The sequence below is a fragment of the Ictalurus furcatus genome, chromosome 2 (assembly GCF_023375685.1).
Source record: "Ictalurus furcatus strain D&B chromosome 2, Billie_1.0, whole genome shotgun sequence".
Lineage (NCBI taxonomy): Eukaryota > Metazoa > Chordata > Actinopteri > Siluriformes > Ictaluridae > Ictalurus > Ictalurus furcatus.
In genome coordinates, this window is record NC_071256.1 from 17424038 (window position 1) to 17442552 (window position 18515).

Here is an 18515-nt window from a genome sequence, read left to right on the forward strand (position 1 = left end):
GCTATACTGGCTACAGATTACAGATAGAGGCTTAACAAATGTGCTTTGGAGTAAAACAGACTTACAGATCGATGCATGTCTGCAAAACAAGTTAGTTGACTATCACAGACTGATACAGAATAATAGTAATTAAATTATGAAAACGAGCCCTTTGTGGAAGTTATTAACTGCTCGCTCTCAGATTTCTTAAAGTAGTGTAAACTATAAAACATATGTGGTTTGACTAAACTAGAGTGCTAAAGATTTGACATTTAGATCTAGATTTTTCCATTTAACAAATAGTTCCTGTCATTTTTCAAGTCAAACAACATTTAATAATACCGTTAATAATTATCCATTTGATTTTAAAAACCTTGGACTCATTGTGTACCTAATAAACTGGCAACTCAGTATAGAGTTTAATGGAAAAATCTAATGTTAATGTAAAATTAGAATGAAAAATCTGTTCAAAAATATCAAGTCCAGAAAAAGGATTAAACCTGCAAGCTGTTTTGTGGGGTTTTTTTGCTTTTGTTTTTTTTTGGTCACACATATGTCTTAAGTACACGTCTATTTTTATAGTGTTATTTCACACCGTATGTATGTGAGAAAAAGTGATCTTACACACCCTGTTACACACCCCTCCCAAAAACAAGATTGATTTGGTATACTACAGTGCCCCTAGGTGTAAATGATTGTGTGTACACTCTTTCGGCTGAAACTTTTCCTAATACCAAGTTAACCAATGGTAGCTATATAACATTAACAAACTCAAAACATTCTCCATTTATATTCTCCTTGACAGAAAGCGATGATGCCTAGTCAGTGCATCTTTCAAACAGGAAAACTGAGCAGAGATGAGAGGATTACTGAAGGTTAGATGGTGGAAGGGGGTGGGGTTTCCAGGGTGTCCGTTAATACTGGAAGGGGTTCAAAACATGTATGCCACAGGTGTCCAATCTTATCCGCAAAGGGCTGGTGTGGGTGCAGGTTCAATCAGTCCAATCAAGCAGGAGCCACACCTGATCCCACCTGTTAAACCAGTTTCACTTTCACTAGACTCAGACATGGCTTCAGCTTGGTTGGAATGAAAAACTACATCAATACCAGCCCTCTGAGGATAAGATTGGACACCCCTGATGTACGCCATTCCAGATTCACATCAGCACAGCTCCTGTTTATATGAGGCATGAAAAAAAAAAAAAAAAAAAAAAAAAAAAAAAAAAGACACTTCAATGTTAAGTAAGTACATAAGTAAAAGCACAGTTGGTTTAACAATACATTTATCTTGTGAAATTAACAACTACACAGAGGATCAGTTCATCCTTTCAGATTCACTTTAAATGACATTTCGTAGCTGAAGCAGGAAAACTAGTGGTAGGCGGTAGGTTACAACGTGAAAAATATTACATTTTTGTACTATTAATACTTCCCTCACTGAATACAGAAAAATAATAAATTAAAAGTAAAAAAAAAATAACTAAAAGAAGCAGTTTTTAAAATAAAACTGCTACAGATTCATCAGGGTGTATTCTAACCAAAATACAGATGAAAAAAATAATAAAGGAAAAATACACTTACCCAATCCCATTCCGTTAACAGCAGCACATTGAAAACATGTTGGTTTCCTCGTGTAGCTACTATTAGCTTAATCACTTGCTATGATGTAATGATCAGTTTAAATATACTGGATTCTGTTACAAAAGTCTTTGAGTTTATTCACTTAAACCAACTCTGCCATTTTGTTGTGAATTCTTTCCAGAAAGCAACTTGGAACTCCCAATGCCAATGCCACATGAGGAAGCATCTGTTAAAGGACACTGAAGCATGTACGTGTTCTGTGGTTAGACTGCTGGTCATGTTTCTAAGAAAGTTTATGAGTCAACCATAACACAACTCAAAATGTTCAAGCAACCCACAGGAAGAAGGCAGTTGTAGTAGAAGCACTGGGACGGTAATGTAAAGTGTGTGACAAGACAGACATTTAATATGGACATTTTTACAAACCCAGTCATAATCACGGTTCAAAAGACAAAACAAAAATGCACAGGAATAATGTTCAGCTGATTCGCAATTCCCGGGTCTTTTGTGAGATGTTTTTTTTTCTCCCGACCAGCACCTCACGTCATTCCAGTACCACGCGCAGAAAGATCTCGTCGCTCCTCGTCCACAAAGTGAGGAAATCCAGAGCCTTAGAAGTCCATGGAGCTGTTGGCCAGACAGTCCCTGCGGCTGATGTTGGTAACCTGCTTGGTCTGCATGGCCTCCAACTTGGGACAATCGGTGATACGATGACCCAAACCGCCGCAGAACGCACAGCCTCTCTCTCCTGGGAGAAAAAAACAGAGGAGAAAACAACGGTGAGTTTCATACTGCATAATTAGGAGCAGTACCCGAAGTGAACTAAATTCCCTCCAGATTTACAAAAGTTCCGCTACCACAAAATATACGGTCAGTGACACCCAGAACGCTCAGAGATCTGAAAACAAGCTCATGAATTAAAATCGATTAGCTTAGGTTCACATTAGTGAATCGCCGCATGCGTAAACTGACTCAAATTTTCATGAACACCACGTTTCTTGTGTAAATGCTCCTGCCAATGATTTATTCAGAAATTTGTTCCAATTTGTTTCAGACATTAGGTTTCTAAACCCTTCTCAGATCCTATAAAAGCTTCAACAATAGTGCTAAATTGAGCAAGGTGCGCCAGGAATTCAAACGGTACATCTGAAAGCAGAGATTTAATGATATGAAATGCTCACCTTCAAGATCCAGCATGGCTTCGTCCCCTGTCTGGAGCACCTGCAGAACCGGTGGAACTTTCTGCTTGGCTTCGACCAGCAAGGCCTTCAGATCCATCAGCACTGATTCCTCTGCGATGGTGAGGGTACAAGATCAGAATTCACACACACACGGTAAACTCCACTTGGATTTCCTTGTTTTTGATTATTTAGTACAAATTTAACGTTTGCTACATCGCAGTTTAATCCACAGATGCTAGTATGACTGACAGCTTTATGTCGGTTGTACTGGGTTAAGAAAGCATTAGCCAAGTAAGTAAATCTAAATATAACGTAGAGGTATATAACTTTTAATTCTTACCACATCCCTTGTTGATGAACGTTGTGGCTATTCCAGTTTTGCCCGATCGACCCGTTCTACCAATTCTATGGACTATCAAACAGGCAGAGAAAAGAATTTACAGTAATTAATACGCATTGAAACATGCAAAACAGAAGAAAAAAAACAAAAACAACAACAAGGTTGCAGTACACACAACAGATTGCTGCATGACAGTTGTCTTTGTCATTTATTATATCATAAAATAATAATACATAAGACATAGAACAGCCATACTGCAGTCTGTTATGCATATTGCAACCATGGTGGTGTATTTTATTTACATTTTTTTGGCTCATGTTCTCACCATAGTTCTCAATCTCTTCAGGCATGTCGTAGTTAATTACATGCTGAATGGCGGGGAAATCCAAACCCTTAGACGCCACATCAGTGGCCACCAAAACATCTTTCTTTCCCTCCTTGAAGGCCTCGATGGCTTTTGTTCTTTCCTCTTGGTCTGAAGAATGAGGACAGGAAAATTAGAATGGCATTCAGGAACCGCTAAAGTTGCGTTTTGTAAATTTTAGATTTTTCTAAACCTACAATCATGATACAAATTTGAAGATCTGTTAGAAAAAAAAAACTGATTGACATTGTTGCCAGGTAATTATCCTTGACGGATTGATTGTTTCAGAGTGCTGTTTTATATAATTCCGGCACAGAAAATAGCTCCACTGCAGAGTTTCCTTACATGGCATATGTATTTTTGAGCGATAGGGTGGGGTCAGCTAAAGGCTCGTCAAAGTGCATTTGGAATTCGGCTAGCTAAAAATTACATACTATGTCACAGCTGGCTCAGCATTAGTTCTGCACTAAGACATTGTATAATAAGGAATTAATTGAATTCGGATTTATTTATTTTACTAAAAATAAAAAGTCCATATTGCTGTTATAAAAGTATGTTAGATGGTGTTTTACCTTTGCCTCCATGGATCGCCACTGCCTCCACACCTTTGAGGAGCAGATACTCATGGATGGCGTCCACGTCTGCTTTCTTCTCAGCAAATATTAACACCTGAGAGAGAGGATTATACGAAATAAGGCAAACGTTTGTCCTCTACTGGAGCGCATCTTCGTAATTTTATGAGAACTGTCATTCATTCTATCAGAGAGGGAATTACGCTGTCGGCTTTACTTCAGACACGTGTATTATTAATGCAATATAATATACACTCACCGTCCACTTTATTAGGAACACCAGCGCAATCATGTAGCAGCAGCGCAATGCAATGCAATCATGCAGATACAGGTTCAAGCGCTTTGGGTACTTTTCACATCAAACTTCACTACATGGGCGGGTTTGAGTATTTCAGAAACTGCTGTTCTCCTGCGATTTTCACACACAACAGTCTCTAGAGTTTACACAGCACCAGCCCATCAGATACCAACATCCAGGTCACGGTTAAAGTCACAGAGAGCACACTCTACACCCCCCCACCACCACACTCTACACCCTTTTTTCTCTTATATGAACATTGCCTACGCTCTTGACATGTATCTGCGTGATTATTTTTGCCTCGCACTTCTGCCACATGAATGACTGATTAGATAACCAAGATAGCTTAATGTAAAACCCCCACAAAAAAAGCTGTGATAAATGTGAGAACAGGGGGTTGTACTAGTTAGTCCTGTCCAAGTATTCTTCTAATAAAATGTGTAAGAAAGCTTGTGGTACGTACGGGAGGTGGTGTCTTCTGTAAGCACTCCAGAAGGTACACCATTTTTGCTTCCTCTTTGACATACTCCACTTCCTGTGGAAGAATTAAGCAATGAAATAAGATGCAATGTTGAAATACAGTTATAGCAATGACTACCCACTTTATTGGCACTACAAGCTCTACGTCAGGTTCACCTTCCTGTCGCAACACCGCAAAATTAAGTTTCCACTCTGAGTGTGGTGAAGTCACCAACCCATGCAAAGCTGCGAGACTGGAGTCAGACCCGTCCTCTCTTGTTATTGCTGCCCTATGAAAATACTAGAGATCGACCGATAATCGGCTTTACGGACATTTTTCCTGGTATTAAGCATTTTTTCATAATTATCGGTATTGTAATATCGGAAAACCCGCTAAATGGCGCCATGATGTGGGTGTAATGAGAATTGCGTGCAGGAGCATTATTGCAGCACTAAACGGGTAAAGTATACTTGCTTTGCTTTAATTAATAAACTATTTCACATAACAGCCGTTAAGGCACAATTTAGATGTGTTACATAAATGCTTATTATAATGATAATGAGTCTTTATTGGTCACATATACAGTAGAGCACAGTGAAATTGTTTTCTTCGCATACCCCAGCCTGTCAGGAAGCTGGGGTCAGAGTGCAGGGCCATGATACAGCGCCCCTGGAGCAGAGAGAGTTAAGGACCTTGCTCAAGGGCCAGGCAGTGGCAGCTTGGCAGTGCTGGGCTTTAACCACCGACCTTCCAATCAGTAACCCAGAGCCTTAACTTAACATTATGCAACATACAGCATGTTATAGTTGTTGCTCAGAAATAGACAAACTGATGGAGTCACGTAATCCGTGTACCTCGTCGAAGCTTTTATTAAATAAAAAATTAAATAAATAAATAAATAAATAAATAAATAAATAAACACTTTAGTAACAGTGCATTTTATTTTTATTATTCCCATTCTTTCAGACCCCTCTATTTATTGGTTTATAAATAAGAGTTCTGTTTTGTATGCAAGGAGGAAGTGAAACTCACAAAATTCTTAGAAATAAAAGGGTTTAATCGGTTCAATGGTGGTGTTACGATTGTGTCAAAAACAGAAGTAAAACTATAAATAAATATCAGTTATCGGGCACATGAACATGCAAAATATCGCTATCGGTTATTAAAAAAAAAATCAATTTCGGTCGATCTCAAGATAATACGCGATTTACAATTTGTCCTATCGTGCGCACAGAACACTCACCTGAATGACGTCCAAGCTGGCAGCACCGGCTCGGCCCACGTTGATGGTGACGGGTTTGACCAGAGCGCTTTTGGCGAAGTTCTGGATCTTCTTGGGCATGGTGGCGCTGAAGAGCAGCGTCTGTCTCTGACCCTAAATCACAAAATAAGGCCATCAAAGAAAAACAAAAACACAACCATATTTACAAACACTACATATTTTAAGTACAGCTACTAATACCATACAGGGTTTTTCCAGCATTGAAAATTTTTTGCCGAACGCCAAAACGAATTTTTGTCCTGCCAAAGCCTCATTTGATCAGTTGTTGTGATTTAGGAGTGATGTAGATGACTGCTGCGCTTGTGATAGGGTGCATGTTAACTGAGGGAGAGAACGAGCAGAGAGACCCTCCCCGGCGCGCTCTCTCTGTCTTCAAACTAAGCACTGTCTTTTCTCTCTCTCCCTCGCACATATTATTCAAAATCAACTGACAGGATGGTAAAAGGTCGGAAGACCGAATCCATGTTTCATCTGGCATTTTTTCCCCTGAATTACTGCTGGGTGTGACTTGTACTCAAAAAAGTCACCTTATCTTCTCTGACAAGCATTCCACACATGCAGGTGACATAAACCACACTTTCAATAAACAGAAAAAATGATCCTTTCCAGTGAAGAAGTGTTTTCTGTGTTGTCACAGATCTTTTGTGACGTCCTAACAGCTGGGATTAGCACACAACGCGTCCACGTCCACTAATGTCCAATTCGCGACCCAATGACTCCTTTGAACCGATTCATTTTACTGAATGGTTAAAACAACTGATCTGTCCAATACTGAACTCACGAGATGTCACAGTCTGAATCGGTGTATAACGAGAACTGCAACAGGCCTAAGGACCAACATTTAGATGTATGCTGCAAGGTGGCTGTGGATGGGGCCCATCAAGATGAAATCGACTACAGATTCCTGGTGAAAAGGTTCTACAGTATTAAAAAGAGATGAGTTAAATGGTCATCTGCAGGTTGTGGTAATGGTGACTTTTACATGTAAAATAGTTTATCTGTCTTGACCGTGATTGTTTTTTATTTCATGAATAAATAGGATAAGCACAAATCTCAAACTGTTTCTTTGCATTTATTTGAAATTTACTATCTGCATTGGGCTCACAGATCATGTGGGTTGGGTACTTTTTACTGCGTGTGTGGAGGATCATGCCCGTCAGCCACCACCGAAGACTATTTTGGACCCAGGAAAAACCTGGGTATATAAATATATATACATAAATATATATATACATAAATTATATGTTATATTTATATTTATATATATATATATATATATATATATATATATATATATATATATATATATATATATATATATATACACACATATATATATATATATATATATATATATATATATATATATATATATATATATATATATATATATTTTATATTATATATAAAAAACGGTGAGGATATCATAGGGTTTTTTTTTTTTAAATATATCTAAATAATCTAATCTATGTAAAGTGTCAAAAAGTGCTCTATGTTTCACAATTTTATTACATAAGCACCCACGTTAGTTAACTTTGATATTCACATGAACCATAAGGACGATAAATTAACCGAGACAACTATAAACTATAAAGGCTTGGTGGTTAAGGCTCTGGGTTACTGATCGGAAGGTCAGGGGTTCAAGAGTCAGCACTGCCAAGCTGCCAGTGTTGGGCCCTTTGCTGGGGTATGTGAAGAAAAGAATTTCACTGTGCTGTGACCAATAAAGACTCATAATTATCATCAACATTAAACTGAAAACACCTGATTGCAAAAATGACTTTACGACACGAAGTGTTGAATTAGTAACTGACTGTTTCTCAGAGGTGAGGGTGACCAAACCAATCAACCAAACCAATCAAACCAAACATTACGGTTCTTCCCCCCCCCCCCCCCGGATTAAAACAGTGCACTAGATTTTTTAACAGAACATGGGGAAAAAAAATACTGCATTATATAGTGAACACAGCATAGTTTCGGACACTATAGAGAAATATATGACCCTCTTTTTTGCACTAGCCTAATTTTGGTGTGTGATTATTTTTACAACTAAACTGCAACATGAAATCACAAATTTCAATCATTTACTCAGTGACTACGTTTACATGGACAGCAATAATCTAATTATTGACCTTAATCTAAGTAAGGTAATAATGTGATTAAGGTGTTTACATGAGTCGCTTTTAGAATACCCCTGTCATGTACCCGTTTTACGTGTTATTGATCATAATTAGATTAAGAGCCCGCGTCATTACGTCACCGCGCCACGCCGTCCGACGTCCCTCCAGAATTTCACGCATCAACATACAGTTCGTCTTCGTTATGGTACCGTATACAGTTTTGGGTGTTTTTATTTAAATTTTTTACGAACGCTTCAAGTGTGGTTAATTATTAGTCATGCTATACGTGCAAATAGACGACTGCTTGAAGCCGAATAGACAACTGCTTGAAGCCATGGGTGTGTCCCAAATCGCGTAGTTACCGTCTATATAGTAGCCGAGATGCATGTATTTTTCCCCACTACAGGCCTATAGTAGGGAAGTATGCGACTGGGGATGCAGCCGAACTCTCTTGTTCACTGTAAAACGGTTGCGCTGCCGTGTGTGATCGTGTCCTGTCGCAAAATGCAGTGAAAACTCCCACATGACGCTCATAATGTGATTAAGGTGTTTACATGTCTGTAATACACGTCCATAATGCGACTAAAACAGGAATACTCCACCTGTCTTAATTAGATTATTGCTTACTTCGATTATGACGTTAATTAGATTAAGGTAAATAAAAATTGATGTTTACATGGTAGTTTCTTAATTAGAGTATGGTCTTAATTGGATTAAGAGTGGATTATTGTTGTCCATGTAAAGGCAGCTAGTGACATGGCTAAAATGCAGTTGTGTGGCAAGCAGAAGCAAACAAAGCCACACCCCCAAAACACACACACAGCTAGAATTATGTTAGCGGAGAACGCCTCTTTCGCCTGGTTGGTTTATTTTTAGTGAGCCATATCATATATTTTCTCCCAGTTTCTCTGCACCAAAGAGCTCCTCTGAGCAGAAATTTTATTGAGGAGAACTTCATCAAATATTACATGAAACACGTTTAGATAAAAAAAAAAATGCCTGACCACAGCTTTAAAGGCTAGAAACCATGATTAAACAGCTCACCTTAAAATAAGAGAAGATGGTCCTGATGTCCTCCTCAAAGCCCATATCGATCATCCGGTCAGCCTCGTCCAGTGCCAGGTATCGACAGATATCCAGACTCACCATCTTCTTATTGAGCAGGTCCATTAGACGGCCCGGCGTGGCCACCATCATGTGTACGCCGCTGAAAAACACGTCATTACACTCAGATTAGGATGTACTTAACTTATCTGAGTCATGTATTCATTATGCTATTTCATCTTCAGAGAGCAGCTGCAGTTAATGTGTCTTGGCTCTGCAGAGTAAAGTGTTTCTAAGAACACACACTTACTGCTTGACCACCTCCATCTGCTCTTTGACGGACATGCCCCCGATGCAGAGGGCAGTGCGCAGCTGAGGCGCACTCTCATCCTCCAGGAGCTTGCAATAGTACTCGATGACGCCATGCGTCTGCCTCGCCAGCTCCCTCTGCAGGAAAAGAAAGGCACAGCAAACTTCATATCCCTGTATAATCCTGTTACTTCTCACAGCATTGCTGTTAAAATGGCATGTGTACATGCACGTGCGCGTACAGAAGGACAGATGATGAGTCCGTAGGGTCCTTCTCTCTTGCAGAAGGGCAGGCGTTTTTCCTGCTCCAGACAGAACATGATGATGGGTAGAGTGAACACCAGAGTCTTCCCTGAGCCCGTGAACGCAATGCCAATCATATCTCTGCCAGAAAGACTACACACAGACAGGAATAAACCATTAACAACAACAACGATGACCAGAGGCACGTTATGCTTCTCTTTACCAAATCGGAGCGTCTCTACGTTTTTAGTACTGGGATCTTACATAGTCGGGATTCCCTGGATCTGGATGGGGGTTGGATGCACAATTCCTTTCTTCTTAAGACCTTTCAGAATTGCTGCAAAATATGTTTTAAAGTCATTGGTGAATATTTGACTTAAATATATAATATACAAGATTAATTTAAATGATTGTCAGACTGAACTATTTTAAGTAATGTTAGGCATAATTAATCACATATAACTGCAATATTGTAAAGATTAACTAAAGCTAGCTCATAGGTCATTAGTCACTTTCGATATCTATTGTACTCATGGTACATTAAATACTAGTAAAATCATATTTACAGTTTAAAAGATACATTAAAAAAACTTTTCTTTCACGTTAGCTTTTAACCAGCCTATTATTTCCCTTACATTATTAAAATGTATTTAATAATTATACTTTTATTGGTATGCAGTTTTTTAAACAAAATTATATTGTTTTCGTTTCTTCTTTCTGTCACTGCTATAATTGATAGAATTAGAGAAAAAAGTGGTTTTCTGATTTAAAATAAAGTGCAATAAAAACTTTTTTGCTTCTAGACACTGCTGTTAGTCATTATAACATTAGAATATTACTTACAATTTTAACATGACCTGCACTGATTTATAGTTGCATGTGTCTTATAAACAGAGTGGCAAATGAATACATTGCAGAAATTTTCCATCAGGTTTTCCTTTACCTTGAGGAAACTTCATCTCTCTGAAGCTCTTAATGGGCGGAGGGATACCGTCGCCCTCCACCAGGATGTGGTACCGCTTCCTCACCCGGTCATGCCTCACTATGGGCATGTTCAATATGTAACGAGGAGCTTTCCAGCTTAACAGAGCAAGAAAAACACAATACTTTACTCTACTATGCAAGATATAATCACACAGATACAGAAAATAACTAGTACAATATGATGAAGACATGTCACCTGGTCTTAATAGAGTCTTCATAGGTGATACCTTTTGCCATCTCCTTGACAGACATTAAAGCTAAAGGGGACAAATAGACACAGAAAATTCTGATATGATGCATATATATTTTATGTATGCTTACTCACATATGGCATGTTGGCCAAGTACACAAAAGTGTTTTTGACCTTTCAACTTAAATAAATTAATTTATAAAAATAGCATTACTTGGCATTAAAGCCAGCTAAAACTTGTTTAAAGTTATACATCACTCTTTAAGGCACTGAAACATCTACACTTTTATCAGTGAATACCCCCATGACCACATACCCTGACCCTCACCATGGCTCAACTAACACTAATAAGAGCTTATCAATTCTTTTTAACTTCTAAAAAATTGATTTCTTGACCACAGCATCAATTTATTTTTTCCCCTCCCAGAGTTTGGTCTTGCCAAATATCCACTAACCAGCTCTCCCACATCATGCTGTGTCACATGATGAGCTCACAGATGCCCACGATTGGTTAGTGTCGCTGTGTCTGACAGGTGACAGTGTATACCATCCATCCCTCACACCCAGAGAGCACGGCCAATTTTGCCCTCTACACTCCGGGCTATGGATGGCTGTGGCATTCAAACTCATGACCTCCATATGATATTGTGAATGCTTTTCTTTTGCACCACTCAGGAAGCCCCAATTTACATATTTTCTTGCATGTGCATTCAATTGCCTGCAATCTCCCAAATGCACTCACCTCGGCCCTCAGCCACACTCTCCAGAATCTTCTCCTCCTCCTTCAGCTGCTTTTCCTTTGCTGACTCCTTCCGGGCTGCAAAAAACGAACCGGTTCATAACTCTAACACACAAACAGTCAAAAATCTAATTCCACTATTAGAAGACAAAACTAGTTTTGTCTAAGAGCAAGGATTCAAGTCGACATCTTAAACCCTTCTTGTAAATGCTTTTCTACAATGAGAAGCCACAGAAGGATCAAGTGTCTACGCTACCCTCGGCTTTCTCCTTCAGGTACTGGTGCTGGTCGAGCAGGCTGACGTTGGAGCGTGGCCCGAGACCCTCGTCCTCATCCTTCTGTTCTCCTCCGCTGTCCTTCTGGTCCTCCTCTGTCAAACCCTTGCCTCGGAAACGCATCATCTTCTGCAACTGAGAGTCCAAACCCACATCGCAAATGATGCATCATGTTCAACACCAAATTTGAACACAATTGTGATTAACAAAACAAACAAACAAACAAAAACCCAACATGTCCATCAGTCATGCACTGAGAATACATAAAATCAGAATACAGATGAAATAATGATGAAATGGGGGGTAACATTTAGTACGTACCAACTGTTGTTTTCTAATCTTAACAGGAACATATGGCACATAGTCATCATCGTCTGAAGGCTCTGAAGCGGACTTTTCCTCTGTGTAGTTTCGCTGGAAATTAAAATATCATGACAAACTTAATATTCGAAAAGTCACACAGAGTTGTCGAGAAATAACCTTTTAACTTGCGCAGTGTTAAAATGGTTCATATACTTTCTGTAGTACGTAGGCAAGTCATGGATAATCATTCATTCATCAATGTCTTTTATGTTGACTTAATTTTCCATAATTATAATTATAATTTAATTATCAGTAGCTTATTGTACTAAATTACTATATGTTCCACTCTTGCTACAAAATAAAAGCTACAACTGTTTTTATTGCCCAGTGAACATTACCCAGTGAATTTGTCTGACAAGGAGTCACATGATTATGCTAATTCTCACATTCTCACAAGGCGCACCCCCTTCGCAGCATAGTTTTTTTTCCCCACGCTAAGCTCTTCTGTATTAACTTTCTCAGATAAGAGACCACGTTCTCGATCGAAAAACGTATCCATTTTAAATAGTCTTAGGTTTTATCAGCATGTGGCTAACAGTACTATACATTGGTATATCATCAGATGTCTCTGTTTGATGTGTATCTTAGTGTGCTGTGTATAATTGATTTCATTTATTAACATTTCTCATTTTTCTGTGCATCATAGTGTAAAGGTTCACAATCCCGACTTACATACAGGTAAAATCAATTAAAAAAAACTAATGTTCTAGAATTTCAATGTGGTCCCCAGTTTGAGAACCACTGACTTAGAAAAATCATATGTAGTATACAATCAAAATTGTCAAGCTACCTTTTGTAGGTATAATACTGAGTGTAAAACAATTACGGTTGGTATTTTATTTATATAAATTCACTTCTGAAATTTACTACGTAAGAAGCGGTCACTAAAAGAATTCATTTAGTGACCGCACTTTTTTTTTTTTTTGCACTTTTTTGTTGTAGGCTTCAGAGTGTTCCATTCTTTCAGCAGTCAGTTATAGGCCTAACATAGGCTATTCAAGGGGGGCTCAAAGATGACCACATAAAAATATTTTTATTTTACTCATTTATTTATTTAAAGTTATATTGTGCCTTGTTGGTAGCCTATGCCTGCTGGAATGAAAAAAAAAAATGTTCAGTGTTAAATAAATATTTTGAAATTTTGTTTTTATAATAGATTTTTTTTCTTTGAAAAGCAAGACAAAATAGTAAAAAGCACATTTTGACTATTTAATTTATGCAATGGTGAAAAAAATATGGCAAAATAAATGGGAAAAAAAACATGAAAAAACGTGTTCAGTATTCGGCCTTCAGCCTTTGGCCAAGTTTTTAATTATATTCGGCTTCGGCCAAGAATTTTCATTTCGGTGCATCCCTAGTTTGGACGTATATATATTTTATTTACTTTGATATTACTTAGTAGTTAAAATATACTGATATTTATATATGTATTTCAATTTTTAAAAGTACAGTACATTTTCATGATACAGTCAGTACTTTTTTGACAGTATTTTTGTAATAAAGTTAATTTTTTTTACTTTGTGTTATGTTTTCATTCAGTATCAATTTTAAAAACTATCGGTTGATTAATTGGTTATCAGCAGGTAATACCCTCTTAGTTATCAGTAAAACCAGATGGTCAACCTCTAAACTACTTAGTGTAAAAATGGCTCATATTAAATCACACTTTATATATATTATTTAGTACATAAACAACCATTTGAGCAACTCTATACAGTAAATTAGACGGTTAATATCGAGTCGTTCATTTATAAACCATTAAATGATACATAAAACGTTTTTTGTACCATTTAATAGTACATTAAACAAAGCTTTTCAAAGCTTCAAGTCAACTGAACTAATTGCTTCGCAAAATGATTCACTGCTTCGAAGCGTTCAAAATACCACACGCTGGCGACGCCTGCTGGTCAAAACCATGTAAAAGCAACGAGCTCTAGGCCCAAACATAATGGCACCTTTAAAACAATTGCAAATATCTTCACAACAGCGCAATGTTTTCAATATAATTTACAAATCATTAAATATTAGTGCTTGTGTTCGGTGTTTAAGTTAGGGTCTTTGCTAATCAGAGCATTTGCATGCAATTACTATCACTCTACCTTTTTAATTATACACGCACGTGTTTGTCATTAAAGCTGCCTATAAAACACTAGCAAAATAAAGGGGTAATGTTATGACACAGGAGAAGTAGTGTGGTGATATTAAGGTCCAGGTATGGTTTGTAACAATGCACTTTATTTATTTGACATATGTTGTTTCAAGCCTTATAAGCCTGTGTGTGTGTTAAAGGGAAGTTATGTTTTACAAAAATTAAAACTGACAAAAATGTCATTAAGGATGCCCATCAGCTACTTGCGGGTGTTTGTAGTGCAAGTGTCGCAACATTGTTGAGGTGTTATTGTGGTATGTCAGGTGTTGATCACAAACCATACAATTCACAATATTGTTTTCCAAGTTCTCAAAATGTTCCCAAACAATCGACCTTGGTCTTTTTATTCCACTAATTTTACAATATGTTTCAAATGCCAAATCGTCCATTTTCTCCCTGCCAACTCTATAACCCACAACATCTGGCCGTGGCTTTTTTGTTTGTTTAATAGTAAAATCTAGTGGGATTTCACGACAGGTGATTAACTAGGCATCCTTCAGTGAGCGCTGATCATGGATCAGTATAAACACAATTGATTGATCTCAGTTTTATTAACATACATAATAAAACTGACCCGAAATCAGTAAAAACTAGGGTTGCATCTACCGATTATTTTTGTAATCGATTACTTGGCCGATTATTTACTTATTTTTATTTGTTTATTTAGATTAATCGATTAATCGGATGGGACGGGGTAAACTTTCAGTGCCTTTTTTTGTTTATTTAAAATAAAATCCACAAACTGAGTGTTACAAATATAAATTCAAAACTTTACACAACTGTTTGTCCAAAACAGAAAAGAACCCAACACACACACAAGAATATATATTATTAATTTAGGACTGTAGTTTAATTCTGTGCTTTTTATGAATCCATAAAAAAAAAATAATGCCTAAGTACTTATATATAATATAAATACAAACTAACTAAATAAGATAGATAGAATTATTTTTTATGGATGCACAAAAAGCACTGAATTAAACTACAGTCCTAAATTAATAATAAAAACTCACTTTCACTGCACCTTGTGGTTTCTGTTACTCGGTGCCTTTAGGCATATTATTTTACTTTTGATCATAGTGTTTTAAATAGTCATTACAGATCTTACTCGCGCTACACTCTGTATCACCGCGTCTGCATCGCGCGTGAGGAGCAACACGGGCTCATTACTAACACATCACTTCCGTTATAATAAACAACGGGAGTTCCACTGCAAGCGCGCAAATACAACATATGACGACAATAACTGGAATTAAATTAAACCTTTTAAGCAACACGCGACCACATCACTGTCATGCTTCCGTGCTGCAGAAACTCTGCTTTATAAAGTTTAGAAATCTTCTTGGCGGTGTTTAATATAAAATGCCACCCCTGCCATAGAGGATGCACTTTCTTCCCCAGTCACGTGATGATTTCGACTCCGTCTGATGAGGACTGAGGTCATGTTGGGAATAAAAGGTAACGCTGACAGAAACAGTAAAGTGAAGAAAGTCATTGTCTGTGACTCTGAGGCTAAAGCTAGCGGTGTCGCATTACGTGTGTGTGACGTCAAGTGCCATCAACTAGGAAGTGGCTTATACTTCCGGTTAGTAAAAACGCGCTAGTGCTCCATTTGAGATGATATTACCTTTCTAAAATCCACACACTAGATGGTAGAGTAATCGGTGCACAGTGTAAGTGTATAGTACTTCATTTGGGACACAACTTTACTATTTACTCTCCGAAGCGTGTTCTCTGAACAGAAGTAATGTAATGAGTAAATCTCCCCTGTGCCGTGCAGACCAACTAATTGATAATGAGATTCGTTGACTACGATTTTCATAATCGATTATTATCGATTTTATTGATTAGTTGTTGCAGCTCTAGTTAAAACCATAGTAGATACTGGTTCACTTTGAGATTAACACCCCCTAGTTAGTGGCAACCATCAGAGTTTCGAAACAGTAACGACGTAACGAAGCCTCGTTTGCTGAAATCACGTGACTTGCCCAATTTGATACTTGCTCCGAACCACTGACTCAAAACAGAAGATTCATAAAGGTTTCAAAACTTCATGAAGCAGCGTTTTTTATTAAAAACGTGACATCCCTACTGAAAAATACCCAGCTAAAGCCAGCCTAGGCTGGTTGGCTGGTCTTTGATGGTTTAAGCTGGATGTATCTGGTTTAAGCTGGTCTCCCAGCCTGGCAAAGCTGGTGTTCAATGTTTTAGATGGTGGATGGGTCAGCTGGTCTCCCAGCCTGGCAAAGCTGATGTTCAGATGTTTTAGGTGGTCAGTGGGTTAGCTGATCTACCAGCCTGGCAAAGCTGGTGTTCAGATGGTTTTAAATGATGGGTCAGCTGATTTCCCCGTCAAGCTGGTGTTCATCTTACCTATTTACTAATTAGATTGTTTTATTAGTTCTATCTACCGATAAGGGTGATTACAAGGGTAGTCAGGCAGGCTTGGTAGTATAGTTTAACTTATTATAACTTAACTAAACAGTATAGTTACTTACTTCAGTTGTTAATAATCTAAATTATATCAGAAAATTCTACAACAAAATGATTAAACTGGATGCACAAATAAATTGGAACATATAATCTGTAGCATGCTGTGAATCATACCAGATTAAAATATTGTCTGAACAAATACCATCACCATAGGTTGTCTGACCAAATAAAGTCAGCTTTTTTATTTTGAAAATGTCAGTATTCAATAGACTTGGACACAAATTACACGTGAAACAGACAGTCTTTATATAATAATAAATAACAACATTAGTATCATATGTGAATGTGAAGTACTTTCAGAACTGACCCCACCTATCATTTTTTTTCCATTTCTGTTTAATGTGATTCTGTCAAATGTAATGAATTCTTAAATTTTATTTTGAACTAGTTTAAATTGTAACTTGCCTAACCCCCTTAAACTTCTCATTTTATATCTCTTTTTCAACCCTGTAATCCTATACACACACAAGTTTAGTTAAATCTATTTTCTCAGGAAAAATAGAAGACATCATGTGACCAGTTAATCAAACTGGTCAATCAGATCAATCAGAGATTCTTTAGCATTTTTTTTTATCATCATCATTTTTTTTTTAATACAATGAACTAGTCTATATGTTACCCAGCCAACATCAGCAGTTAAGTCTGGTTTGCTATGACCAGCTAAGACCAGCCTGACCAACGCTGACCAGCCTAACTATCTAAGACCAGCCTGACCATCTAAAAAAAAAAGGTGTCCAAAACCAGCTTGCTCTACCAGCTATGACCAGGCTGGGAGACCAGCTAAGACCAGCCAACTAGCTTAGACTGGTTTTAGCTGTTTGTTTTTTTCAGCATGGATGGGTGTAGCGTTCTCTATATAAACTCAATTAGCTCGGCATTTAACTTACGATACACCAAGACCACGATCACCTAGCACATTTCATTAAAACATATACTTAATTTAAAAATCAAGCTTTGACGCTTCATACATTAAACAGTAAGTTTATTAACTGTATTAATGAGCTATACGCTTGCTAATCACTAAGGAACTAGCGAGCGCACATACGCTAACGTTTGCTAGTTTGCTCAGTTTCAGAAAAAAATATAGTCAGTAATAACTACACAATGATACTAACTTACCTTTCTGGGTTTGGCTTCGGTATCCATTGCGAGTTGATTTGTTTAACTATCTGTCTGAGCAAATATTTCGTGCTGATATGCAGAGCAGATTCGTGTTTGGCTAGTATGCTAGATACTGTTTACAGAGCTATATTTTCTATCCTACCCTTTTTGAAATACCTCTCATCCAGCGTGCAGATTTGCTAGTGCGCCATACAAGCAGTGCGCTGATTGGACACTGCACGCAACCACGCCTCTGCTAGGACAACTAACTAATCGCGCTCCTTGATGCAGGGTTTGGCACAATACGGGTATGAAAAACAGGAAAGTACGCACACATTACGTTCATACGGCAAGGCGGAGGGTCCAATCTATTTTTTTTTTTTACGTGAAGGCGATTATGGAGAGAAGACACATGTGGAGAGAAATTAAAAAATGAGTGGGAAAAATT

General features: G+C 37.7%; 1 protein-coding gene across 1 annotated transcript; it reads right to left on the bottom strand.

Moving 5' to 3' along the window:
- Nucleotides 1–1939: 1939 nt before the first annotated feature.
- On the bottom strand, nucleotides 1940–18359 carry LOC128623994 (probable ATP-dependent RNA helicase DDX41). Its single transcript, XM_053651248.1, has 17 exons — nucleotides 18086–18359; nucleotides 12283–12375; nucleotides 11943–12096; nucleotides 11690–11764; nucleotides 10954–11014; nucleotides 10717–10853; nucleotides 10038–10110; nucleotides 9773–9926; nucleotides 9532–9668; nucleotides 9222–9384; nucleotides 6019–6150; nucleotides 4779–4850; nucleotides 4018–4114; nucleotides 3407–3556; nucleotides 3082–3153; nucleotides 2742–2852; nucleotides 1940–2308 (listed from the first exon to the last, which is right to left on the bottom strand). Exons 1-17 carry the CDS (start codon nucleotides 18110–18112, stop codon nucleotides 2172–2174), a joined length of 1845 nt encoding a protein of 614 aa, XP_053507223.1. The 5' UTR covers nucleotides 18113–18359; the 3' UTR covers nucleotides 1940–2171.
- Between the last annotated feature and the right edge of the window lie 156 nt (nucleotides 18360–18515).

Bases quoted from the DNA above. Each gene is read 5' to 3' on its own strand.
- LOC128623994 (XM_053651248.1), bottom strand. From the start codon at position 18,112: ATGGATACCGAAGCCAAACCCAGAAAG. The intron at 11,765-11,942 runs GTAGCGTAGACA...CGTTTTTTGCAG, and splicing joins CCTGAAGGAGAAAGCCGAGG to CCCGGAAGGAGTCAGCAAAG. The intron at 9,927-10,037 runs GTAAGATCCCAG...GTCTGTGTGTAG, and splicing joins ATCCAGGGAATCCCGACTAT to TCTTTCTGGCAGAGATATGA.